The sequence below is a fragment of the Strix aluco genome, chromosome 3 (genome assembly GCF_031877795.1).
Source record: "Strix aluco isolate bStrAlu1 chromosome 3, bStrAlu1.hap1, whole genome shotgun sequence".
In the NCBI taxonomy this organism is placed as follows: domain Eukaryota; kingdom Metazoa; phylum Chordata; class Aves; order Strigiformes; family Strigidae; genus Strix; species Strix aluco.
In genome coordinates this window covers 64116854-64144307 of record NC_133933.1, presented here as the reverse complement: position 1 = coordinate 64144307, position 27454 = coordinate 64116854, and the positions used below count along the sequence as shown (strand labels likewise).

The following is a 27454-nucleotide window of genomic DNA, read 5'->3' as shown; positions in this document are numbered from 1 at the left end:
TAACGACCTTAAATAACTCTTACATGGGGGGCAGGTTGCTTAATGAGTCCCTCCCTTCCCCTCTCCCTGTCTGTCACTTCTGTGTTGACAAAGCTATCCTGACAGCAGAGTATTAGCTTATTAGCACTCCAGTGACAGCATGCTGACTTCTTTTTCAAGTACATTTTAGACCTCAAAAAGCTCTCTGGCATGAAATACAGAGGGCTCCCACGCTTTCCATCTGCCTAATGACACTCTGCATCTTTGTCGAACAGACTTCCACAAATCTCTCTGATCTCCAGGATAAGTATCCAGGCACTAAGTGCTTGGCTTCCCAAAGGTCTTTGAAACCAGAGACCTAAACTCATATATATTCGACAAGAGAAGCTCATATTTTTACATTACATCACAGGAAATCAAGTATTAGCATCACCATTTTACAGATTGAAATACAAAGAAGAAAATTAATGTAGCAGTCTGCTGAAAAATTGTATTACAATGAAGCTGGTTTTGTTTTACTTTACTGACTCTCCCCTGCAAAGCGGTTGCAAATACCAAATCTGTGTAGGTAGTACTCCTATAAAAATAAGATGGAAGAAACACCTCCCCCTCCCTGTCAAAAGTAATGCTTCCTCAGACATCTCAGGGGCTGTAAGCTTATTAGCATTTAAATACATCTGTAAATACCAACAGGTTTAGACAAAGCCTACAAGAACTGTAATCTTTTTAAAAGACAACATCCTTACCTGCTATTCCTATGAAGACTGTCAGACCAAAACAAACAAAGAATACTACAAAGACCAGAACAAAATGCCGTTTGGACAGCGTATATAATCGCATCGGTGCCAACCTGCAGGAAGCAAAAGAAAGCACAGAATTAATTAGCTGTCAGTCATATTTCTAAAAGGAGGGGAGGGGGGGAAAAGACCCTGTTCGTTCCTCCAAAGAAAATTAAAACAAACTCTGAGGTAACATCTAACTACCAAAAAAAAAAAAAAAATGCTCTTTTATAGAGCAAGGATAACTATTAGGAATTATTAGACATATGTATGTGCGCACACATCCATGCCCCAAAATGTATTAATTTTGCCCATTCTTTTTATGCTAGGGTTTTCTATTGTCCTAAGACCTGAGCAAGAGAAAGCATTTCTTAGAGGAAGAAAAAATTACATTTTTTTAGTTCATACGTTAATAATTTAAACTGCCAAGATACCATGTCTCCTGCAATGACAGCTTAACCTACAGGGATTGATGTCACTAACAACTCAGTTACCTGCACAGGATCTTGATGAGTTTTCTACACCCTATATATATACACCTTATCCCTGCAGGATAACCCCTAACAAGGAGTAAGGCAGAACTCCAGATCTGCTAGATATTGCATGCTCAGGCTCTGCATTCTTGTCTGAGCTCCACCAAAGCTTGGAAAATAGAAACCTGAACTTAAGTTTATTAGACACTTAAATTCAAATACAGATAAAAGCAATGACATCTCTTCCACGACTGGTGGTTATCATTAGGTTAAAGACAAAACAGAGGGGAAAAAAGTCCTGAAAGGACCAACTGCATTCTCTTGGAAACAGGTAACTTCCAGTTCTGTTAGCTTAAGGGAAATATGCTCAAAAAATTAATCCTACATAACATATCCCTCCTCTATCTTCCTTTTTATTTAAATGCATAGTTCAAAAGAGGACAAATACACCATGTTTCAAAACACAATCAACATCTCATTTTGAGTTATGCCAAAACTGAGCCACCATATAGCTGATTTTCTACTGTATGATCATGGAAAGCTGTACAGTTTATATGGGAAAGCTGAAGGATTGGGGGTGGGGGATGAGGGTGCTTTCCAATAAAGTTGTATGAGCACCATCATGGAAAGAAATGAAAGCGTAAGTCTTTAATGACAGTGCTTCCTTTCAGCTTGGAATAAAACTTCTTTTCACCAGCTGAATGGTGCTCTCACTGGTTCACCACATTAATGAATAACACAGAAAAGGTGGTGGAATCCTTTTCATAAGCCCAGCCTGAATTCTGGGACCAGGTACCCCATGCCTGCATGCCTGGCAGCCTTTAAAAAAAAGGCAAACAGTTCACTTTAAACCAGCAAAAGGATTTAATAATAACCTCTATTTTCTTTAAGAATTGCTGCATTCTCTTCAAATGAGGCACTACAAAAATAATTACGTTATTCCTTTGCTGTAAAGTTTGCAAGATCCAAATCTTAATTTGACTCACAAAGGAGGTGGGGAAGGGAGGAAAAATCCACAGAAGTAATGAGAACTGCAAGCAAGTAACTGTAAATGTTACAAGTTTGCATAAACTGGCTGTACAGGACTCCTGGCATAGCACCTGCAAACACAGCAGAACTTGCCTTGCCACGCTCTGTTCTGCAGAGCAAAAACCCCACACCAGTCTAAGAAGTCAGAATAGCTGATTGTACAGGCAAAAAAGGTAAATCACACCTGAAATTATCACAGTCATAAACAGGAAGTGATTGGACATCTGTCACAGAGATCATCACACAGAAGTCTCACAGACAAATAGGATTTTAAGTTGACTTTGAAAAATGCCAAATAAAGGCATTTCAAACCAGAACTTGTCTGCACAACTTTTGTAGGGATATAACTACAGCATTTTCTTTAAATCAATGTCTTAACACCTCAGCCGTCATGCACTTAAACCACTTTAAAGATATGACATCTGTACTAGCACTGAAATAACTAAATAACTAAGCTGCATTTTCCTATCTGTTCCAAGGGCTCCTTCAGTTCCACAGATAACCTCGTATTCCTTGTGTGCTTAAGAACACCAGATATGGGATATTATCTTGAGATACCAAAATACTAATCCTATTAAGAAAATCCTTGATATATAAAAATGGTATATAAAATGTTGATATGCCTGCATTAACTATAAGGGTTCAAGTGGATACCAAATGTTTCATGGAAGAGCTCACACTAAGGATCACTCCATACACAGAAACCAGGTCTGGATGGGAAAGTCCAAGGGTTGAGAATAGCTGACGACTGGAAGAGTATCGTATATATGCAGGAAAGTATCACATATGCTTGTGCTGTCCTTAACAGCTTACATCTGGGCATCCACTTTACAGCTCCAGTCTGATGCAGGATACTTCTGACTTGCTATGCATATTCTTGGTTCTTTTGGTAAGCTTCCTAGTTTCTAAGTTTTTGCAGACATTTCAAAATGCATAATGTGAACATGAAAAGCAGCTTCATCTCTACAGTCCTTACAAGAGAGTCACCAGAGCCACTTAGCCAACACTCAGTGTTACGGCTTGCAGCAATTATCACCTTGGTTTACTTGTACACCAGCGCACAGATGCACTTGCAAGTTTTTTGAGAAACGTGTTCCAGACATTGGCTCATTCTTTATTCCAACTCCTCTCCAGGTGGTGCAAAACCTAGTAGTCAAAATGGGTAGGTATACACCTACCTTACAACAGTCAGCTGGCACGTAACAAAGAGAGGAGACCAGAAAGAGTAGGGACACACTCTGCATTTTCCTTCCTTTCTTCTTTCCTACTGCTACTCCTGAAGTCTCATTTAAGCCACTGACTGTATGTGCTACTTTACAGGTCAATAAGGCAACATGGACACTTTTTGTAAGAGTAAATACAAGAACTCGGCCAAATCTTAACTACACTTATCGTTGACAGGAAACAACAATCTATAGCATTCCTATCGGGTGATATATTATTCATTGTCCCTCATTGCAATAACAGAATTTCCTTGTGTGGTTTAAGTGCCTCATTTCAATGTATCACCAGCTGACGTACAAAGCAAATAATATGATCTTCCCATATGTTCATTGTTTAACATCTGCCTTTTGGAAAGAGATTATATAAAATCTATGAATATACATAAGTGCAAGTTGATGATCCCCCACTAACAGCTTCTTTCTTACATCTGAAAAGCCTAATAAAGAATAAAATGTTTGAGAAGCATTTATGGGAAAAGCAAAAAAGGTTCCTCACTCTGGAAGCACCTGTTCAAATGAGTAAAGAACTGTGCTTTGCTTTACCAATGGAAGATGCTTTAATCAGCCTGGCCAAGGCAGTCCAAAGCTCAAGACTAGCCATCCAAGTGTCTGCAGATTTTTCAGGCAGCTTTTACCACCTGTACTGAGTTTTATCCTAACTCAGACAGAAACTAAATATTTTATAAGTAAACTAAATATTTTGTAATTAAATTGGATATGTCTGAAACTAACTGCGAAGGAGCAGAAAGCACTGAGATACAAACAGAGAAACAGTATACTTAGGCATCTCAAATAGTAGTAAAAAACTAACTGCACTAACGCAGTCTGTGATGGGGTGAACTATGGAAACGCACACTCATGACTCCATGAGCTGCAATCTTCCAGCAGCCATTCATATGTGAGATGTAAAGGTAGGTTAAATCTTGCTCTTTGAGTAAAGTTTTGGCTCAAAGTTTCTCAGGCTATTCCCCATCTTCAAATCACTTCTCATGCCTGCACAACACAGTTTTTACTAAAGACCATTATGAAAAACAGAGCCTTTTATACAATAGTTTTAACTTAAGACTCTCACTTCACAGATGGGAAGGCTGTGACAAAATTGGGATTAAGCAGTAGGTAGCACAGAGTTGATAATAAAATCAGAAATAACTCGCTTTTACGCCCAGCAGTTTTTCTGACATAGTAGCCTCAACATCTCTGCCTCCAACTGCTCTTTTCTATTTTAGGCTCGCTCCCAAATAAAACCATCAAAACCACTTTCATTTAAATGATTATATATGCTACCTACATTCATAGTACTGGGTCTGTCTGTACACACTGCACTTTCTCACGGTTTAAAGACGTCGCTTGTTTCGGTGTCCCTCAGAAGACCTTGAATTTCTTCTTGCAGCTGTATTACACAATGGTTAATAGCTAATGAGGCAGCACACAACTCCATAAAAAGATGCACACAATGAATATTAACAGTACTACGTAGTACTGCTATATGACAACCGACAGCTAACCACGACTGTCCTAACTAGCTCACGTGCACGGGGTGCATTTGGCTTTTTTTTAGTGTCTTGTTTCTTGTTTTCATTGAAGTCTGAATAATTAGTCACAACTATGGCTCTGTCCATGCGAAGACATATCCGGGAAAACGAGTTTTTCCTTAACAGACACGATCTGAGAGCGGAGACACAGAGGGGGTTATTCAGCACAGAAGAGGAGAAATCACAGCGTTCCTCTACAGGAGTGGGCAGTCACTCGGGTCTCTGACCGGCAAACTGTAGCCTCGGAGACGTTAATTTAGCCCGCGGTGATCTTATTTCTACTGAGAAGTAACGTGTATAAACTGAATGACAAGAGTCGGGTCTTTAGAGGGGAAAGCTTAAACCACCGCACCCGGCGGAAGAAGGCATTTCTGCTCCCCGGCCCCGGCGCCAGCCCCGGTCCCGAGCGGACAAGCACATCCCGCTCCCGGCAGTGTCGACTCGGTGCGTGAAGCCCCAGACCCTGGGGACAGCGCGGCGGCTCCCCACGGGCGGTGCTTCCCCACGGGCGGTGCTCCCCTCCGGGCAGGGTTCCCCCCCGGGCAGGGCTCCCCCCCCCGGGACAGGGCTCCCCCTCGGGACTGGGCTCCCCCCGGGCAGGGTTCCCCCCCGGGACAGGACTCCCCACCGGGCAGCGCGCGAGAGCAGAGCCGCGAGCCGCCGCCCCGCCACCCGTCACGCGCGAGGGTCCCCACCGCCCCGCCCGCCGCCGGCGACCACCCCGCTGCCTCCCCCGCCCCCCACTCACGGCTCCATCCCGGTGCCGCATGCGCAGTGGGAGGCGGCGCCTCCTCCCCCCGCCCTCGCCCGCGAGCTGCCGCCGCTGCCGTGGCACGATCGCCAGCGGTGCCTGGCGGCGGCTTCCGCGTGCGTCACCCGGCCGCCACGCGACTCGGGAGACGTCACGGCAGCCCCCGCCGCCCCTCAGCCGCGGGGCCGAAAGGGCGACGCTGCCGGCCGGCGGCGGCGGCGCTACGGCGAGCCGGAGGGGACACGGGCCCGCGCTCTGCGGCCCGCTCCCGGGGCGGGGGGCGAGGGGAGCGAGGGGAGCGGGTGGCGGCCCCGGCTTTGAGCAGTCGCGGCGGCCTGAGGGGCGAGCCGCCGCCTCCCGCGCCGTACCGCAAGCCGCAACCGCCGCTGCGGGAGCCGGCAGCGAGCCTGGGGCCCGTCCTTCCCTGCTGAGCACTGCGGGATCAAAAGACATCGTTCTCTCGGGCGACAGCAGGATTGGCCGCATTTCCAGAGCCCTTTTTCGGCTTGTATTGTTGTAGGAGCAGCCACATTCACCAGAGGGAAATTTAACCTCATGAACAGAAAACACCTCGGACAGAGGAGTGGTTCTGAATCCCATCCAAACCTACCCGGTGTAGGCGGGAGGACTGACGCGACTGATCCACGCCGAACATGTGCACGTTTAGTGCCCATTAGAGGCAGCCTCCTGGTTTGCAAACCGTTTTTTCCCAACCTGATCAAATGGCGCAATGGCTTTTTCAGTGGGATGCAAATGCCAGCGCTGCAGTCACCTGCATGCGGCGTTGGGGTATTCGGGAGACGGGATTGATGTATCATGTTCACACACAAGCGCTAGAAAGTAAAACCTAGGAGCCAGCTACTACTTTAAACACACTACCTAATAAAAATCTCCAGATCGCACCTAATGCTATTTTATTCTTGCACAAATGTTGAGATAAAGTTGGATTTTGTCCTGCTTTCCTTTTAAATGTTCTGAGACTGGGCGACAAAGACTGTCAACCCATCCATTGGGTAGCGATGATGAAAACTAGGCAGTTTTAGGGATTTTGCCAAGTTCTATTTTGTATTCATTTTTGATAGCTCTAATATTTGCTTATAGAAAGCCATCCCTGCGGTTACTTAAACATGTGGGGATACCTGGTGTCTAGTCTAGTATAAAATTCAGAGTAACTTCCTGGCTTTGGTGTTTGTCATTATGCATAAGGTAGAGCCATCTCAGGATGACCCCAGAAATGTTTAGCTAGATCGGTCAATATATAATCTAAAAATTATCTCTTCAACAGTCAAATACTTCCATTAAAAGCGTACTTAGATGATACGATGGTTTTATTGCAATTACTTTTTGAAGGTACTTAACATTAATAACATTATTCATTTCATTCCATTGCCCTATGGGTAATTCATGTCATTACTCATGACCTGTGGGACCCAGAATGTCTCTTGTGTAACACCACTAAACCCAAAAGAAACATGCTGGGAATTAATTCAGTCACTGATACTGGTATTTAGCCCGTCAGTTAGATCTGTGATTTACAGCACTGATGATTATTTAGTAATCTCATAACAAGGCTGTCTTGAGAAATGCATAATACCAAGTGATGAAGGAAAGGCATTTATAAATTTTAAATCAACAAGAATCACTACTGTAGGGCAGAAAATAAAGCTTTGAGTAATCAGGACAACCTAACAAACTATATCTGCTCAGAACAAGATAGCACTGCCAAGCCAGAATTTGAAGTCGTTAGGTCACAGGTGACTATGACATGTATTGTGTAGCTCTCAGCACACTTCAGGCTTCTCCAACAAGTTCTCCCTGGCCAGAAAATGACAGAATGGTGCTTACAGCACCTGTGACCTTTTCCAGCATTCTGGGAAGTGCAGTTGCAGAGTAACGACTCCGTGTGCACATCTGAGCCGTCTGGATGACTGCTCCAATCCCTCTGGCACTCAAGTGTCTCACCAATGTGAATGAATTTATTGTCCTCAAAACAAAAATACATTCTTCTCATTGAACAGGTAGGAAACTGAAGCACAGAGAGACTGAGCCTTGCCAGAAGTCACTTGGAGAACAGTGTGGGTGGTGGAGCTTGAAATCTAGCTCACTTCAATTAGCCACGGGACCACATTCCTCTTTGCCAACTTTCAAAGGGTTGAAAATACATTGTAAACACATACATTGCACCCGGTAAGTTTTGTGAAAATAATGGCACCGAGTTTACAAACTAAACCCTCAGACGGAAGGCACCGTGAAACCCCTCTCCATCCACAGTCAGAGTCTCACTCTACCTTGCTCCTTGCAAGAAGGTGCCTCACTCAGTGCCTGTCTGACCTGTTCTGGGGTGAAATAGTGCAAGAAGCTACTGTCTGCCTCATCTATTGTAGGAACTGGACAGTGTATGGTGAATGAGGCTTGCAAGAAGAGGCAGGCTGATCCATGAATAAGCAGGCTGAATACTAGCTCAGCCAGGATTCCACTTACACTAACCACCTTAACACTAACGCTATGCTTTGATGACCAGTTTATACTTTCATGGCTCACACCTAGAGTTTCAGTGACAAAAGGTGAAATTCAGTCTCTCTGTAGCTCTTTGATTTTTGACAGCACAGATGTTTGTGCAGTAGAGTGGTGAATCAAATAATGGTAATTATCTGAGTTAAAAGTCATTCAGAAAAAAAAAAAAGGTGTTCTACTGGATCGGTCGCTCAGTCACTGTGCAGCTACAGGCATATTTGTGGGCAGATGAGGAAGAGAGCAGAAATGTGTGACTAGGGAAAGGAGAACTAGGATGTCTTCTTCCAGCCACAGAGCCAGCTTATGGCAGCTTAAAGCAATCATGAAGCTTCAGTGTTAGTCTCTTCCTCCCCCTGCCTTCTAGCCCGAGCTGTGTACTTCACACTGGGGTCATTTGGGTTCTTCCCCCAGTTGCCAGGACCCAGCAGTGAGCCCTGGAAGAACAAGAGAGGGGCACGAGTTGTGGCTTGAAGGAACCACTGAAGATCCTGTCTGGCTCTAGGCTGGAAGGAGCATGAACCTTCATGAACCTGATGGCAGTTCTCCAGCAAGGTCTTGCTGATCCCTTGGCTTCTCACAGACTTGCACTTTGAGCACTTGGGAAAGATTTTACGAAGGTGGGAAAAAGCGTATCCTTATCACAACAGCCCTCTGGCAAACTCCAAGTCTCTTCTCTGAAGCACGCAGGGACTAGTTTCTCTAAGGAGAAATGAACAGCCTCTCTTTATTGCTGAGTCAAACAACGTGCTATTCTCTGGTCTTTTTGCCAAAGCAGCAAAACCACTATGAATGAACTTTTCCCACGTTTTGAAGATTAGTTATGTTTCAATGAACTGGAAACACTAATAGGAGATGCTGAGGAATTAAGAATATTGGTACTGTCTATAATTACCTCTTCTGTTACCCATATAAGCAACATCAAGCATTAATTAAAGCTGCAAGTTAAATAATACATTTCACTATGCCCTATATATAGTCTTTTCTTTTTGATGTACAAAATGTCATACCATTGCATGATAGAACTTTAAAACGTATCCCTTATTTAAAGCAGAGTGGATTGTAGGTCATTTGTCTTAATCTCTGGGTATTATTACTAAATTCAGCACCAGCACTGTGCTGCCCTGTATAAGCTGATTGGCCAGTGGGATACGTTCATTAACCTAGAAATTGATTTTTCAAGAATACCAAGTTGTTACTTAGGTGACTTTGATGACAGACCAAAGTCTGGCCACCCTCCTGCTCTGTCCTCTCTACCAAGTAGGCCTTTTAATTGCTTGCTTTCCTATCAAAATGTTTTCAGCATGTTGAACTCCTTGACATTAGCTAGGGTATAGAGTTATGAAACTTCCACTGAAATAACTGTCAGCTGATGGAGAGGCCTGGTGTCTTCTGGTAGGCTTTGTATATCTCACTGACAACATGTCAAAGAAATAAAAATGTAGATGTTTTAGTAACATTGGTATTAAACTCTTTTTGTACCAACGATTCACTTAAAATTGCCTAGTGTGATGGAGGGAGCCATTGGCTGCCAGTCCTCCATCAGCTCTCCCTGCCCTGCCATTCCAGCCAGGAGGCATGTGAGGGGAGGAAGGAACATACTGGAGTGGGAGGGAGAGACACCAGACAACAAACTGTTCATTCAAGCAGCTTATTTGGAGCAATTTTTCAGGGGTATAAATTAGAACAATCCTGAAGTTGCTGTAATAAATCTGATACACTTTGTGGCAGTCCCCAGGACTGATGTGAGAGCATAACACTTCTTCTTCTGTCTTCTCTGAGCTTATCTACAGCACCAAACATCTCCTGGTGTACCACAGAGTAATCTTAGGTGTACTAAGTCCAGACCAACCTTCTGTTGGGTTTACCAATGAGGTTACTTAACATCGCGCCCATTAGTCTGTAATTATACAGTCTCTTTTACAAGCATACCATAAAGTGCCATGTTTGCCTAAAGGAACTGTTAACCTAGAGAGGTGCCGTTAATCAGCGTGCTGAGCCATGGCTAACCCCGCTCTCTCCATCTCTCCCAGAGGGCTGGGTGAATGAGCACTTGCTCATGGGGAAATGCACCAGGAGGCACAACGTAGAGACTATTCCGGTCTGTTAGGCAGAACAAAATCACTAACATGGACACCCCTTCATCTCTATAGTGTGGATGAGTGCCCTGGGGCTCTGCAGAGTGAGGATGGCAGAGCTTGAGATGGATGAGGAAGCCGTCACCCTTAGTTGCCACCCCTGCCCGCAGAACAGGCTACTCACAGACAGCTGCTGAACCATATGTTCAAGAGCACCGTGCTTTAAAGGAAACCATTACCAAAAGATGTTACTAAACTGGGACAGCCCGAGAGCTGAATCAGGAATGACTCAGCCATCTGTGCAGGGAGAGCACAGTTACTTGGGATAACAGCTGCATCAGCCATCTCTGAGCTAGGTCATCCCCTTGCACTCAATCCCCTGTCACTGAGAATGAGCACATACCAGCACAGCATACAACAAGCACTCCTGAGTCAAGAAAAGCTATTTCTCTGCCAGTCACAGAGGGGACTGCTTGGTGTTTTTCCATTTCTGTATCGGCTCTCCTCCAAAGCTTTCCAGTTTTGAGTTTTCCTGTTGGCACTCAGAGAGTGAGACCGCAGCAGCCAATTATTTTTTTTTTTTTCTAGAAAATATTGATTACTTGTAAACTCATGGGCTCCCCTCTCTGGCCTCTCCTTCCATACCACTTAATGGACTAGGCTGCTCCATTTCCGAAGAGGTGATGGAAACATCACCTGATGGCCTAATGCCTTTGCTCAACCAGTGGGAGGGGAGAGTTAAGGCTGGTGGTGCTAGATAGTCTCATGTTTGTGAATACAGTGTGTGAGAGGGAAAAAACATGCTTTTATGTGGTTTTACCGTCTCTTCATTTTGTTAGTCTGGTATAAGATACTATTTGCTTTTAGTAACCTGATTATTTTAGAGAACCTCCTTGGTCTGAAGTAAAGACAAGCCACACAGCATTTCCTTGGTCCAATTTCCAGTAAGTATCTCCATGACATCCCCGAGCGTGCTCATTTATAACCTGACCAAATGTATTGAATACAATAGAGAGAGAGAGAGAAGAGGATGAAGTATCTAATTCTCCTTCCCACAAGTGTGGCTGTAAGAAGAATGCATGCTAGCATCAAGAAACCCTCCTCCTTACCAGGAATCTAAAAAGCAGCTGCCGTTGCTCCATCCACCCATAATGCTGAAGGGAAATGCTCACCAGAACAGCAGGTATGCAGTGACAGTAACAGTAAACTTATTTTATGCCAGATCGCTCAGGTTAAGATCTTGGGAATGCAGAGAAGTACTACCACCATGACTTTTAAGTCACAAAATGTTATCTCCTTGCCAAAAGCCCAATATTACTCCATTTAATTCTTAGACCACTTGCAGTCGATACCTCTGGGGGATACTCTCACTGAAGAAAGGACAATCTAGCACTAATGCTACAAGCTCATTTGATTCAGTGGAGTAGCATCTTCTCTCTTCAATATAGAAAATCCCTCCATGCACACTTTAAGTCATAAAAATGAGTTAGTAACAATTTACCTTGGAAAGCTCAAGTTTCTTCTGGAAACAAAGCTGAACAAATGCCTCTCCCAGGACCTCTTATTTGTTAATTCAAAGCTTATGTCTCTCCTCCTTCTCCATTCTAGTGCCAATATTCATTATCACGCTGCCAGATGCACACAGGTACATTTCCATCACCCCTTATCACCTCCCATGGCTTCTCACACCATGCTTAGGCACAAGGAGCCACTGTTTTGGCAGGAAGGACCGTGGTGTGTTAAACTCTGCCAAGCTGTCAGGCAGTGTTTCCAAACTCTGTGACGCTCCGTAGTCTTTGCTGTTGTGAACAATGAGATGAATTCAATCTAACAGACCACCTGCCCCTTCACCGGGAAAAACAGACACAGCGTGCTGAAGTCAAATGATCTAAGCAGAAGAACTGGGGCACTGTGCACAGACAGAAGTATTCATGCTCAGATTCATAGTAAAATAGAGCTGGAAGAGACCTCACAAAGTACCTAATATTTCCTTCTGTCTCAAGAGAGCATCTGCCAGATCTGTGTCTTTCTTGGCACATGTTTGTCAAAAGTTTTTAAAGACCTCCAATGATGGAGATGCTACAGTCTCCCTGGATAATCCTTTCTATAGTGTTTTACCATCCTTCCTGTTCAGAAGTTTGTTCTTAATGTCTAATATGAACTCCTATTGCTTCAATTAATATTACTCTGTAATCTTTTGTCCAAGATGAACATTAAGTTTCCCTTTACAGAAATTCCTATTCCTCCAACTTGGACATTTCTCCTTTTGGGGGAGCAACCCCAAGTTTTCCCCCCAGCTATGTTTTCTAGGCTTTTGATTATCCGTATCTCTGTCCTTATGCACTCTTCCACAGGCAGGCCCTTGAAGTGTGGTGCCCAGAACTGGACACAGCTCTGGCTAAGGTCTGGAGTGGTGACTAAAGTAGATGGTCTAATTCTCACATCTTATGAACTGTACTTCTGCCATACACCCCAAATTATTTTACCTCTTTCACATGTATAAGACAATGTCATTGTTGAAAGAGGTTGTTTTGTAAAGCATTATCATTCCCACACCCTTTTTTACAATAATGTTTTGTACCTGTTTGCTCCCCAACCCGTATTTGTGTGGCTCAATAGCATTCATTCTCTGTGTAGTTCCTGGCATTCGTTTCTCCTGATTGTCATTCTTCTTTTTCAGACCTTTGCTTTTAATTTACAACCCAGCCTTCCAACGCCCTTGGAGTCCTTCCTAGCCTTGTGTAATCTCAAAACGTTAATACTCTCCAGCCATCACTGGTCATTCATGGAAACAGAAGACGTGGAAACAGGCGCAGAAGCAGCATGGGCGTAGCCTACAGGGTACATCAGCCCCTTTCGACCTCACCCTTCACCCACCGCCCCGCTTTCCTGGCCAGGTGTGTCACTCTCCCAGGACTGTTTCGCGGCTGCCTTAGGCCACGCTCCCCCTTGCTACGGCCGTGGAAAAGGCGCAGCGCAGAGGCACGCAAATGGCGATCGCCTTTATGGCAGCGTGAGGACATGAATACCCGAGGGCAGGAACGGAGCCGCTGCCCCACCGCGTCCCCCCGGGCAGTCCAGGCAGCCCCAGCCGCCGCGCCGCGCCCCGCCCGGGGCCCGGCCGCCCTCGGCGCCGCCCGCCGGCCCACGGCCCCGGGGCTGGGGCGGCTGCTCCCGGGGGCACGGCCGGGGGCCGTCGCGTGGAGCCCGGCCCCGGATTTCTTTGTGCCGGTCCCCGCTCGCCCCCTCCCCCCGTCCCGGGGACGGCCCGGTCCCCCCCGGGCGCCGCGGAGGCCACCCCGGCGGAAGGCGGGGCGGAGCCCCCGCGGGCGGGCAGGGCCCTGGGCCCCGGGGGGAGCCGCGCCCGCGGCCGTACCGGTAGTAGCGGTCATCCTTGTAGGGGGTGAGGTCCTCCTTGATCTCCCGGTAGGTCTCCCGCACCCGCCTGCAGAACCGCTTGACCTCGCCGCAGAGCGGGCTCCCGAAGGCGGCGAAATCCGCCTCCATGCCGTCCCGCGCCGCCTCAGGCCCCGCGCGCCGCCATGGCGCCCCGCCAGAGCCCGCCCGGCGCTGCGCGGCCGCGGGGCGGGGGCGGCGCAGGAGCCGCAGCGGCGGCGGCGGCGGCGGCAGGGGCGGGCCCTCCGTGCGGGGCCCGCGCCCGCGGAGGCGGCGGGAGCCGCTTCAGCACCACGGAGAGGGGCGGCCGGCGCCCGCCGCCACCGCCCGGGGGAGGCCGTCGCCACCGCCGCCTCCCCGCGGGCGGTGCTGAGGGAAGGGTGCGAGGGCAGGTGTGGGTGCGGAGCCGGCGGCAGCGCCGGGGGCTCCGTCTGCGGTGCCGAAAGCCTCTCAGCACCCCCGGGCAGCCGGTGCCGGGCGGCCGCGTCTCCCCCCGGCCCAGTCTCCGGCCCGGCCTGGCGCTGCCCGCTCCCCGCCGGCCCGCAGGGACGTGAGCAAAGCCCTCGCATTACCGCTGCTGGAAACATCTCATTTTTTAAAAAATAAACCCGTTTTGTTCTTAAAAACATACCAGCTCTGTTTAACATTAATGTCCTGATTTTTATCGTCTCTTTTATCCACGCTACATGGGGCCAGTTTGCATCACCAAAGAAGGCCGAACATATGCAGAAAAGAAATCCTGCGCTAAATCCACTTTTCACGGTTGTAATGCCATAAATGGTCGAACATTAAGAATGAAGCTGTTTAGATTTTCGGAGTGGCTTCTGCTGAGCTCCAGCCAATTTGCAGAGCGTCATGTTAGCTTCATCTCTATTAAACTTTTCGTCATAAACAAATTCACATTTAAACTCTGTTTTAAAGCATTCTATCAATTCAAAACTTAATAATTTGTACGAATTAATGGCAATGACGGTATCCATATTAAATATGAAAATACGTTACTATCGATACGTCATAATTGTTTCTAGAGAGTATAAATATAGAAGTCTGCTATACGGCCCCTCTCATGAAAATATGTTCCCTATTCACTTTCAGGAAGTTGAGCTGGGTTATTTCCCAGCCTTGCCCTTAGTCTGTATTTTATCACATACTAAGACTAGAACATGCAGTTTCACTTATAAGCCCACTTTGCCATCTCATGTGGTGACAAGAGGTTATTCCCAGTGGTGCAGTGGGAGAGGGACAATATATCTCCCCTGGCAGGTGGGAGAGAGACAGAGAGGAAGGATCACCTCTGACTGAGAATTTCTGTTTCGTAACTCTGAGTATTTCTAAGCCTGAGAAGCCATAGCAGCAGGATAAAAGCCCCATGCACATGTAGGCTGGAGACTAGAAGGTTCCTAACAATCACAGGACTGTTGCTCTGGAGCGGTCTCCAAAGAGGAGTGAAGAGCCCAGCCAGCATTAGGGTAAGGCTCAACCAGCTTCTGAATGGCTACTTTGGAACGTCAGGACAGGCTCAGCAGCTCCCTCGCACTTCTGTGACTGTCTGTATGTTATTACTTGCCAGCACCCTGCTTGTTACAGTACATGTGGCTGATATAATCATGTAGGATTTGACTGGAAGTGTTTATTTAAGGGTAAATATTTCATTGTGATTAAGATTTAGCTATGTTTTCGCTCAAAACAAGAATTAAAATCCCTTGTTATGTGTGAAGAATGTGCTGCTTCCAGCTCTCAGGCTCAGAGGTAGGAATTATCAATGGGATCTTTAAATATTTACAGAAAGGAGGAAATAAAACATTTAAGGCTTCAGTTGAGTAAAAAAGCATTCACTGCTGGGAGTTATGCAATTAGTGTAGCAAAGTAATAAAAAAATCAGCTCAAAGATTAAAAACTGATTACCATTTAATTACTTACAACTAAATGACCTCTATTGCATTTATTTCTCAAAAAAAACCCCCAACCAAACCAGAGTTTGCTTGAGGGCCCAAAGCAGCACCATTTCAGAGATGCAATCTAGTTTCCTCCCTGTTGTGCTGAACATTATCCAGACCAACCTCAAACTATGTCTGTCCCCTACAGCTCCAGTGCTGCAGGAGGAAATCACACCCGCTATGGAAGGCTGGCAGTCAGGCCTGCAGGTTACTCACACAGAGAAGGTGTTAGCGCTTACCATACATCAATGCACCAACTTCCACTATCAATAAAACCAGACAGTGTTTCAACTAATAATTACCAGACATTACAGGATTAAAATTACTAGGGTTGTGAATAGTGAAGTTTGTGTGAAGACACAAGCTAATAATTGCATATTCCTGTCACGGTCCGTATTAAACACTCAAAGAATTTAAAAAGGTCAAGAAACTATTTTGAGTCTCCAGAACACTTTAACATGTCAATAAAACAAGCAATACACGCACGTACCAGTGTGCAAATCAAACGTTTTCAGTGCATGGCCTCCTCTGACAGGGCAATGACCAGACACTGGAAGCATGCAGAGCTGCACCAGCCGTGCCTTTTGCAGCTGAGAAAACACCCAAGGGCTAAGGACAATGGTGGTTTGTGAAGCTCAGCAAACTGAAAGTGACTTTGAGAAAACCATACTGTAGTTACAAGTCTGGCCTGCTGCTTTTTTAAAAAGTGCTGTGCTTGCTATGCAGTAGCAATTCCTAGCTAACATTTTTAAGGAAAAAATATTAGCTTCCATCTAAACGTTTTCTTCAAAGAAATTTCCAGGTTTTTTATTAAATGAGAAAAATATTAAAACAAACTTTTAATATTAAACAGGCATTTCTATTAAAATGGCCAATCTATTTTCTTTTGTCAAAACCTAATGAATGGGACATTTCAATTAGCTGTTCACTTACCCCTAGCCCTGCAGATGCTAACAGACCTACCTTTATGGCTTGTCCTTCTTTCCTGTCCAGTGCAGTCACGGCACAGATTGGGCTGGCACAGAAAAGCATTTGGTTCTGCAGGAAGCATGACTTCAGTAAAAGCAAAGGGAGGTCAAGGTTTCATAGACAGCTTTGCAAACAAACTGCAAGAACAACCAACAAATTACCTGCACTGGGGTATGACTTGACCCGTTCATTTCAGGGCACCCTAACTCATCCATCCAAGCACGGCACCTTCTCTGTCAACCTTGGTTTGCTGCATTTCACAGCACATATTAAAAGAGAGGCAGCATCAAACCACATCTGAGAACTAATCTAAAGTAATACTGAGAGTCCTATAAATCTCAGAATTTAAGCATCTGGAACTCAGTTCATACCCCGAATATTTCTGGACTTCATGAGGGAGAGAAAAGCCCCAAGAGTCTAAGACTAAGACATGATCAAACTCAACATCTGTTCAACGCATTCATTGTATCATGTCACATGGACAGAGTTTATTTTGAGGGTGGAGCTTAACAGAAGTCCCCCACATAATTTTTCTTCCTGATTCTTCCCTGTGTATAGTTATCCTTTTACAGCATCAGCCACACATATTTAATTGTGATAGTAGCTAAATATAAAGCTTGGCAATCCACTTAAAAGCACCAGGATTATTACTGTGGGCTCTCACAGAAGCAATAGCAGCTGGTGCTGAGAAGTTAAGGGAATAAACACTGCCAACTCAAGTCCCTCTTTTTTCAGCAAAGGAATAAAACCCACAAACTAGCAAAAGTTCAGCTGCTTAGCAAATACTTTCTCCTTCAAAACTGTTTTGAGCTGGAGAAAGGCAGCAGTGGCAGCTGCTGGCTGAGAAGTGGAGTTAAGGACTGACAGGTCAGATGGCACAGAAACAAGCACACCTCCATACTGACTCTCCCAAGATGAGAGTCTGCTGCTGATACACCTGCAAATACACCTCTGAGTCGTTCAGTATCCCCAAACTGCGTGAGTAAATACTCTGCTGAGCCCCACAGAAGCCTCAGGACTTTGGTCCACCCTGCCCTCTTCTTCACTGCTACCTTGAGTCTGGAAGAGAATAAACCCTGCCTTACAACAGGCCATCATGGCTTGACTGTCTCCTCCTGCCAGAAACCTCCTTTGTCACAGCTAACCAGTTATGTGATGACAGCCATTGCCACATAGCCCTTGCTGCACGTGCAGAGGATCACAGCAGCGTGCTGGGGACGGAACGGCTCGGGGAGCTCAGCAGGAATGGGGCGCTCACCATGAAGCAAGGCGGCTTCTCATTTATTTGAAGAGGTGGCACAGAGACATAAGCTGGGACAGCCACTGACAGATCATCCATAAAAAATCATCTTTGAGCTGACAGGGGCTTCGGAGCCACAGCTGTTCTTGTCATCGCTGGAAGGAATAAAGTTCTACACAGCTGGCTGCAGCTGGGAGTCCTGACCCTCACAGCAGCAGCAAGAAAGACTCATCACCCTCTCTTTGTATCTTTGGAGATGAACTTTCCCTGAATCTATCCTGTTTTGAAGAGATGTGAGGACGAGAAAATAAAATAAGATTTATAATCTCTTTTGATCAAAATTTAAGAAGAATCTCCTGTGAGGTGATTTCAAGGATGACAAAGAGGAAACCCTAATCGCACCCGATTCACACTCTTGTGTATGTCTTAATACGGCTGGGAAGCTCTTCTCGACTGTCATGTCAAAAGCAATGGGAAGATGGAAATGGCCTAATTGGGAGCATGACTAGGTTGCTTACCCTATATATAAATTAACATTTTAATATGGTGTTCCAGTGTGATTATTGGCTTTCAAATGTCAACTATAATTACTAGTGGCATATATTAGCTTAAATATCCCACTTGTATTAAAAGGAATACTTGTAAGGGAAATAAAAATTCAACTACTTGTGATATCTAGATAACTTATGAAGACTTAAGAATAACTGCATGTTTTTAAATACTGCTTACTTTTTGTATTTTGGTTACCTTAGTAAATGAAATAGATCACCATCTTTTCAGTTCTCACAAAGCATATTGGTGCAAGTGTACTTTAGAGAAAATTTTAAACACAATGTTCAAAACACATAGCTGTATTTTTCTAAAAAGTTTCATAATGTTTGAGAAAATAGATGTAATGTCATATCCTGACAGTTTTATTGTATCTATTTTAAGCTAAATATCTTTGTTTTAAGATGCCTATTACCCTTCGGTTGAAAGTCAGGTCTCTCGTGACATATAATCTCATCTCTCAAGAATATTTAAGACTGACTAATATTCATGCAAATTATATCACCTCAGACTAAAAATGTATGGCGGGTTGACCCTGGATGGGCAGCCAAACTCCCACCCAACCACTTGTTCACTCCCCCACCCTGCCCTGCAACTGGCTGGACAGGGGAGAAAATAAAAAGAACAGGAGCAAAAAAGCAACATGGGAAGAGAAAAAGACAGGGAGATCACTTACCAGTTACTGCTGGGGGCAAACCAGACTTTACTCAGAGACTTAATTTATTGTCAGTTGAGGTAAATATTTGAGTACTGATTTGGATTCTGGGAAACAAAAACAAAAAAACCCCAACCAAACACACACTTAAGAAAACCACCTTTTCTCCATCTTTCTCAGGCTTACCTTCATCCAAGCACCTCTCCTGCCAATCCCCCACCCTGATTATCACTGCAAGTTACACCCAGTCCCTTCAGTGATGCCACAGGTAGTGATGGGGCTGCAATCAGGTAACAGAGGTTTCTCTCTGTTGCTCCTTCCTTCTCAGTCTTTTCCTACGTTCTGGTGTGGGTCCTCCACAGGCTGCTGACTCTTTTGGGGTGTACCTGCTCCAGCATGGACTTAGTCATAAGTTGCAGTCCCTCCAGGGCGTGTGTGCATGTGTGTCCTCCACAGGCCGCACAGTCTCTTGGCGGTGGGGGGTTCCTGCCCCACCATGAAGCACCTCCTCTGACCTCGGTGTTCCCCTGCTGTTTCTCACTCTTTTTGTTCCCTTCTCCTGTTTCTCTCCTTTCTTAAATATGTTTCCACAGAGGCATCACCAGCTTTGCTGATGGGCTGAGCTGTGTCCTGTGCTGGGTCCATTTTGGAGTTGGCTGAAACCATCTGTGTCCAGCACAGGGCAGCTGCAGCCTTTTCCCACAGAGGCCACTCCTGCAGCCCCCCCTGCCAGCACCTGGGCACCTGCACCCCATACAGTATGTTATTATTCAGGTAGAAGACTTCATAATACTTTTCCATTATTTATAATACTTCTGTTCTGAACTGTTTTCTGTACATCTCAAGGGAAGCAATTAAAACTAACATGGAAATAGTGAAAAGTGCCAGACATTTTGGAAAACTTCTCCTCTCCTTTTAGAAGCAGCTTATTGCCTGCATACACAGTCACACATACAGTCATGGTAAGAACCTTTAGATACTGTTAAATCTAACTGGAAACATGCAGTATCACCAGGGTCCTATTCTGTGCTTGGAATCTCCTTTTTCCAGACAGTCATTTCTGGTCTGAACCACAAAGCTGAACACCCAGTTATAAATAGCATGGCTTTTTTTTCAAAGTAATAGAAAAACATAGATAATATAGGTTTTGCAGCATGTGTTTGCAGCCCACTAGAGTGAATTAGCTCTTGCTTGCACAAACTGTGTTTCCTACTCAGCCATTTGCAGGACTCAGGCATATTTTTAAGCTCCTGGGCCTAGGCACATGTGTGGCTAAATCTTGAGCCCACAAAAGACAGGGACTCCTCCCTCATCCTCAGGCCCTCACTTCTCCTCCCTTTGTAGGAAAGCAAGAAACCTGAGTATGCAGACCGTGAAGGAGCAGGAGTGTCCTCCAGCCAGATCATCATCTGGCTGATGGGGGCACCAAGACCTTGGCAAATACTGACCTATGCCTGTGGAGCCAATTTGCCTTTGGTCATTTCATGTTTCACACATTTACCTCTACATCTATCCAAATGCATTTAACTAAAGCAGTCTTGATTGGAACACTTCACAACTTCTTTGTTGTGAAGAGAGACTCCACAACTTCTTTGAGCTTGTTCTATCATTGATAATTTTCATCATTAAATGTGCCTTGCTTCTTTTGGTACTTGGCTTCAGCATCTAGTCATTAGTGCTTGTGCCTTTCCCTGCTAAATTAAAGTGCCTTTTGATACCAGTATTTTAGTTCTGTTAAGTTTTTTAAGATAGTGAGAATTATTTAATTATGCTCTTCTCTGAAATAAGCTAAACAGACAAATCTCTTGCTGTGAGGCATTTTCTTCAGTTTTTGAACTTCATAGATTTTCAACACTCTCACTTCTTCCAAGACAGTTTAAAAAGCTGGACAGCAGAAGCAGACCCAGTATTTTTTCAGGTGAGGTCACTTCCCTCCTTCCACTGCCCTGCTTACCAATCTGAGGATTGTATTAGCTCTTTTTGCAAGAAGATCTCGGGATTGCTAACATATCACATTGAGATGCTTGTCTGCCCTGACCTGTGCCTCCAAATCTGCAGCTTTCAGAGCTAAATTACTGATTTTGAAGACATGTTCATATTCCTTGCTCCTAAACACAAAACTTCATATTTGCCTATATTAAAAATGCATTTTGTCTGTAATGCTACACTGCCTTGTCCTTAGTGCTATTTGAGGTTAGTGCTTTCTGGCAGTTTTGTGCCATGTCCAGATTTGGTCAACCACAGTCCTGTGTTTGCTTTTGAGTCCTGTTTGCTGTCAGATCTAGTACCCTTCTCTGCAGAATCCTATCAGAAACACTCAGTGATGATTCCACATCACAGGCTACTTTGTGAGATCTCTCGGTTCATTTGTAATCCATTTAAAGCACACCTCGTTCACATTAGTTATTGCTAATTTCTTTATTGGAACCCCAGGCAGTATTTCATCAAATGCCCTACGAATGAAATTTTATCTACAGATTGAGGTAATAACCTCAAATAATGGTGTCAAAGGACACAGAAGGATACAATCTGGTTTTTCTCCATTATAACATATCACCTAAAATTACTTTTTCATGGTTTACATCCTTACATTCCAGTTTTTAACTGACTCCTATATCATCCTTTTTATTATTTTGCCTGATGCCGGGGTCAGCATGGCTGGCCTGCTACCTACTTCCTTTTTTCAAATTTTGTTAGCTAAACATTTTCTCGGGCTCCTGAAATTTCTCAGACTATATAAATTCATCAGAAATGCACACCAGTTGGCTGGAATTCTCTTCAGCCTGCTCTATGCCACTCATGACAACAAACTAGCCAAGTCTCAACCTTTTGAAAAAAGAGTGAAAGAGGATGAACCGACACAGGTCAATTCTGGTTATTACTGCAAGTCATTAACTATACTGTCTGAGGAACGACTTTGGCAGGACATTTAGTTTTGTACTTAATTTACCCATCTATTTTAGCAGAAAAGGAAGGAAGGTGTTACATGTGCTCAAGTCTAGCAATATGTTCTCCAACAGTAAGTAGTATGTGATACCATCTTGCATCGCTCAGGGTGACAAAGTATAGCCAGAAGACTCCCACATTTTCTCTTAAAGTTAGCTCATGTACTTTGGAGCTCATGTACTTTGGAGGGAGAGATTTTTCTTTAGAGCTAAAATTGCAGAACTGGCTCTGGAGCTTGGAATCTCTTGATGCACTGCCTAATGTCTCCATGTACCTTTTGCCTTCTTGTGTGAGAAAGCAATTTCTTTAGAAACATTTTATTTTGGGGCTGTGCAGTAAATTTCAAGCTATAGCAGGATTCCTTCCAGTTATTGCTGTCCACAACAGAGAGCTGAGAATTATTAAAATTACAGCTCTTGAGATCAGTCACAGTTGAAACTAAGTCCACCTCTGGGTACTGCTCATTGCATCTGTACTATGAGCAATTGGACACAGCATAACTTGCTTTTTCACGTCTCTGCATTGCTCTCAAGACTCAAATTCTTTGATGATTCAAAGTGTCTTTCCTGGCTGCCTGTGGGTGTACTGTCTGGTTCCTCAGGGAATTACAATGAATATTCCTCCTGCTAGTTTGCTCAAATCCACTGTTTTACAGTCCCAGGTGATTTCTATTGCAGAAAGAATCTGTTTCACATTTACTTTATTTTTGTGACATACCATAAGACACTGCTGCAGTCTGCAGTTCCCTGATCTCCTCTGGCTTTCCAAAGATTATATTTGGTCCCTACAGCTGCAGTCTCTATGTCCATTCATCACCTGCTCCATAGGAAAGTCCCCCTCTCAGTGATTCATGCAGGCATGATGAAATAGGGTGAGCCATTCTACCTTCCTATTTCTACTGCAGGTGCATCTCAGGAATTGGCATTTGCTTTGTAGATACTCCCTCTTTATTCTTGATGCACTGTTATGAAAAGCCCCTGCCCCCCCACTCCCCCCCATTACCATCACTGATAGATCAGGTTCCTTTGAGGCTTGCTGGCATGCTCTGTGTATCACATGCTAGGAAGCCAGAGTGTTGTGTTGAAGTAGGTTTTATTTTGATTTTTTTTTTTCTTTTTAATTGGCTTGATGAATACATGAAGGGAAATAAAGAACAGGGCAATAAAAGGGAAGCTATTAGAATGCAACACTGAGGAGCTGAAACGATGGCTTATTCAGTCACTCTAAGTCAGGCACAGATTACTTTTGTTATAGGGCTTCTCTGTGTCACTGCGTTAGAAAAGTCATTGACAGGAACCACCTGGGAGGAAAATCCAGTTAATTTGGTGAACTTGCTGTATGTAAAGCTCCTGGGAGTAGCATTCAACTCACAGAGTCAATGAACCAAGGTCAGAAAATTCAGCTGCTGGTGTCACTTGAAGAAGCAAAGTTTAACAATGCTTTTTGGAGACACCAGTGTGGCCGGACTTTGTTCAGATCCTACAGCCTTTGGTAGCTTCAAAGTGATGATTGAGTATTTTAAAATGGTGTTCTGCCTGCTGGTGACATATTTTTGCACTGTAACATTTAAGCTTTACATATTTATCAGCCAAAATTTGATTATTAATACAATAAGAATGATACACATTTTTTAAAAGCACCATGAACAGATAACATAGTATTTTTCCTTAACATGTTTATAAACATATTATAAAACATTTGTAAGATTCTATTTCAAACAAAATAATTCACCTCCACGTCTTGCAAATCTTCAGTGACATTATTTTACTCAGTATCTCTCTTCACCTTTAATCTTCTGGTATGCAGAGAGTTGCAGTTTGCACCTCTTTGCTCAAGCAAAGGCATTACTGATTTGGACATGTGCGTTGACTACAGAGGACACACCTAACAATAAATGTGAAAGACAGCTGTGGTGGTGAAGATCCAAACATCCACTCCCTTGTCCAGATTCTTCTGGGTGCTGGTTCTTTAGCCACAGCTTGCAGGGCTGAGCAAAAGAGGTTTACACTGCAGCAACTGCCTGCAAATTCCAGTGTAATTGTACACAGTGCAAACTGATGCAGTGCATGCTCAAAGACAGCTGGGACCTACTTCATTCAGTTTGGAAGAAAGGCTAATAAAATAAATTTATTAACACCAAGGATTACCCATCACAGGATTTCATGTCACCTATGTTTCAAAGACATCTGATGAAATTGCCAGTGCTTGGAGCTACATCTGCTTGAGTTTTCTATCTCCCAATCTTCCCTCACCTAACAGTGTTAACATCCCAAACAAGACACATAGGCTTGTTTCAGCTCCACAACAATCAACCTCAGGGGAGCATTCAACTTCATGGATGCCTGTGAATCTTGTCCAGGCTTGTGTTCCAAATATCTGATATTCTGGCCAAGGGATAAAATTGCTGCATCCAAGGCTAAGCTGAAGACGTTATGTCTTCAGGGGCAACTGTGGCTGATTTGTACCCACCTCTTGAGGCACAGACTGCATGCAAAGAAGTCCATCAGCTTTTCGTAAAAGAATTTAGGAAGTCGGAATTTTTTTCAAGTTACTGATTAGCTCAAGGACTCATTTACGACATGGAAAATATATCACATAAACTTACTCTCTTCTGCCACAAATTTGATGAGGCCTGAGTTGTCAATGGGATTAAAAACCTTTCTCCATTGCTACAGAGTTCTGTTTTTGAAATGAATACATGCTTTGCATCCTCTCTTGCATTTCTCTGTACCTTCTTTTGTAATCTTTTGGAAATATCAAACATCACATAAATTTTGCAGTTTCTTTATCATTTGGTTAGCACTAATGACTTGGTGATGTCAATGCTTAGTTAACACTGTTCATTCTTTGGATTTAACTCCTTCTGCAGTAACAGAGACAATGATGATCTCAGCAAGAGTCAGACATGTAACCCATCCAATATTGCCAGTGCCCAGGTGCACCCAGTCATAACGTTTCTATGAAGGTGAATCACATCTAAAACGATTCTTCCTGATATCATTATGTGCTTCTTCCCTAACTTTACATACTTTAATAGGTTATCAACAACATCAGAGAGGAAATTGGCCAAGCAATTAATGGACTGACAGCATCTGCCTCATTAGCACTGACTGCATTTATCCCGTGCCCTCAAACTTTTCAAACCGAACTTCAACACCCACCTGATATTTTAAAGCTACTTACGGAACTTTGTAAGTTACCTTGAAATTAGTCACGTAAATCATGGCTGTCAGTTGTTTCATACGATTACTCACTCATTCATATAATTACTGCCTAACAACTATTTTGAGAGCAAATTTTGTTGTACATCCTGTTCTTTGAATCTCTTCAGCTGATTACTTCTCAACTGCCTGCTACACTGTCTTCCGAAAGAATGTAGATCCAATCTAAAGACATTTGATGTCATCAGTTGTCTGTAAAACTCTACTCAAAACCATTTAAAACATCTGTTCTTTTGATGAAATTGTTTTCAACTTTGTCTCTTGCACTCAGTAATCTACACATAGTAGATTAATGCAACACTTTTGGGAACATGATAAATATTGTTTTATCTTCATAAATTCCATGTTTTGGTCTCTCAGACCTGGCCTCCAGCTTAGGACAGCTGCCTTTCTTGGATCTTTTGTTCATTGGCTTGCTTATAACTTCACAGATGCAAGAAATCTTGCTGTGAAGTTGTTTATTGTTGTTATCTTTTATATTTTCCTAATGGATGTGAATTGCTCTTAATATGCAACATTTTCTATTTCAGAATATTTAGATTTTAGGTCATCATTCTCACCATCTACCATTTTAGTTTGATTATGTTCACATCTAATATTCACATAGTAAAAATTTCCACAAAAAAACCCTTCCATGGCCACTATGTTTCTAGCAGTGATGGCAAGGATGACAATCATCGTAGATTTTGCATTGATAAATCTGAATACAAGGGATTTATACTTACCAATCAGCTCACGAGGTTTTTTTGTCCTTATTTCTTCTGAAGTAAGGTACATTCTGCCTCATAGGCTGCTAATCCCCCCCTTCCTGCCCCAACAGCTTCACTGACATCCCAGAAGCCTTTCCTTTCTCAATTGCTACCGCTTTGCTCTTTGGAGAGCTTTTTCATCATGCACATGCTGCAGCACTTCTGATGACACTCAGTCTGTGGCATTTTACTCTCACTCGGGGTTTCCACGATATCCGGAAGTGGCATCTAATTGTGGATTTTGGTAGCTCTCCAAATTATGCTCTTTCAATTTATGCCTGAGGGAACACTTCATCGGCATCTGAACTTCTGAAGTTCATAGCAGAACTTCCAGTGTGAATTATACATACGTGGTGGTTTTTGGAAAGATGTCCGCTCTTTTTTCACACTCACTTGTATGTTCTATTGATCAGACACAATCCAAATCTGCTAAAACCTGTGTATTTTTTAAACTGCAGATAAAATTATTAGTATCCTATGAACGTGAATACTAGCAGTGGATTTATGAACAAAACTGGAATCTTGGTTTTAGTGACTCTCTAAGTCATACAAATAAAGCCTGTCAAACTGAATGTTTGCCGCCTCAGATTATACTAGCTACCACATCAGCTCAAGGAGAAAAATCTTAAGGTATGTTCATAGATCTCATGAAAACAAGGACGCTTCCCTCATTAAAAAACATCATAAAATGAGATAGAGAAGTCACTTAGAAGTCAAATCACAGTTATGTGACTTCTGAAGATGAGACTCTGCATTTGGCTGCCTCTGCATGAGGCAATTAGAAGTCTCTATGACGTTTAAATCATCTTTAGTATCTTCCCTTTGCTATAACTACCTCATAGAGACTCTTCTCTAAAATAAACATCCTTTCAGATTACAAAAAAGTAAAAAATTCCTAAATGGTTTTGAAAGGAGAAGGAAGAAATTAATCTCACCAAAACTGTGCAACAAAGGAAACAAAGATACACTTGTTTTAAGAGAGAGGACTATCACCACAGAGTGCAATGAGAAACGAGAACAAAGAAATGTTACTGCAGTTCAGATCTAACTTTCTTCCTTATCCATGGGGAAGTGAGAAATGGAAGAAAATGTGCAACACCTGGAAAGGACAAAAATATCAGGAGATGCAACAAAGCAAAACATTCCCCCAGATGAATAGGTTTCCCTTTGATCAAACAAAAGATTTGAAATGTGTCTGTTTTAAACAGAACAAAAAATGAGACTATGCAATAGACAGCTATAATGGATAAAGAGTGAGATGAATCTCAACTGGTATGAAGTGCTCCAGTTTGTTCTTCTAATCTCGTACAACTCCCTCACAACTAGGTAATTACTTAGTTGCTGAGTCTATCCCATTAGGATTCTATCATGAAAGCCGGGCTGCTGTTGAAAAAGTAGCAAAAAGTAGAGACTGCTATTTTATTATTGATAGTTATT

The 27454-nt window shown here is 43.7% G+C and overlaps 1 protein-coding gene across 4 annotated transcripts in view; it reads right to left on the bottom strand.

Moving 5' to 3' along the window:
• The window catches only part of TMEM181 (transmembrane protein 181), a 36241-nt gene extending 22343 nt beyond the window's left edge, over nt 1–13898 (bottom strand). For 2 of the 4 annotated variants that reach the window (XM_074818868.1, XM_074818869.1), the window contains exons 1-2: nt 13732–13898; nt 726–829 (exon numbers count right to left, since the gene is read on the bottom strand). In XM_074818868.1, coding sequence (XP_074674969.1) covers nt 726–829; nt 13732–13862 — 235 coding nt within the window. In that variant the 5' untranslated portion in view covers nt 13863–13898. Of the gene's footprint in view, nt 1–725; nt 830–5763; nt 5922–13731 lie in introns of those variants that run through there. The other 2 variants (XM_074818870.1, XM_074818871.1) reach the window with 1 other exon arrangement.
• Nucleotides 13899–27454: the final 13556 nt, after the last annotated feature.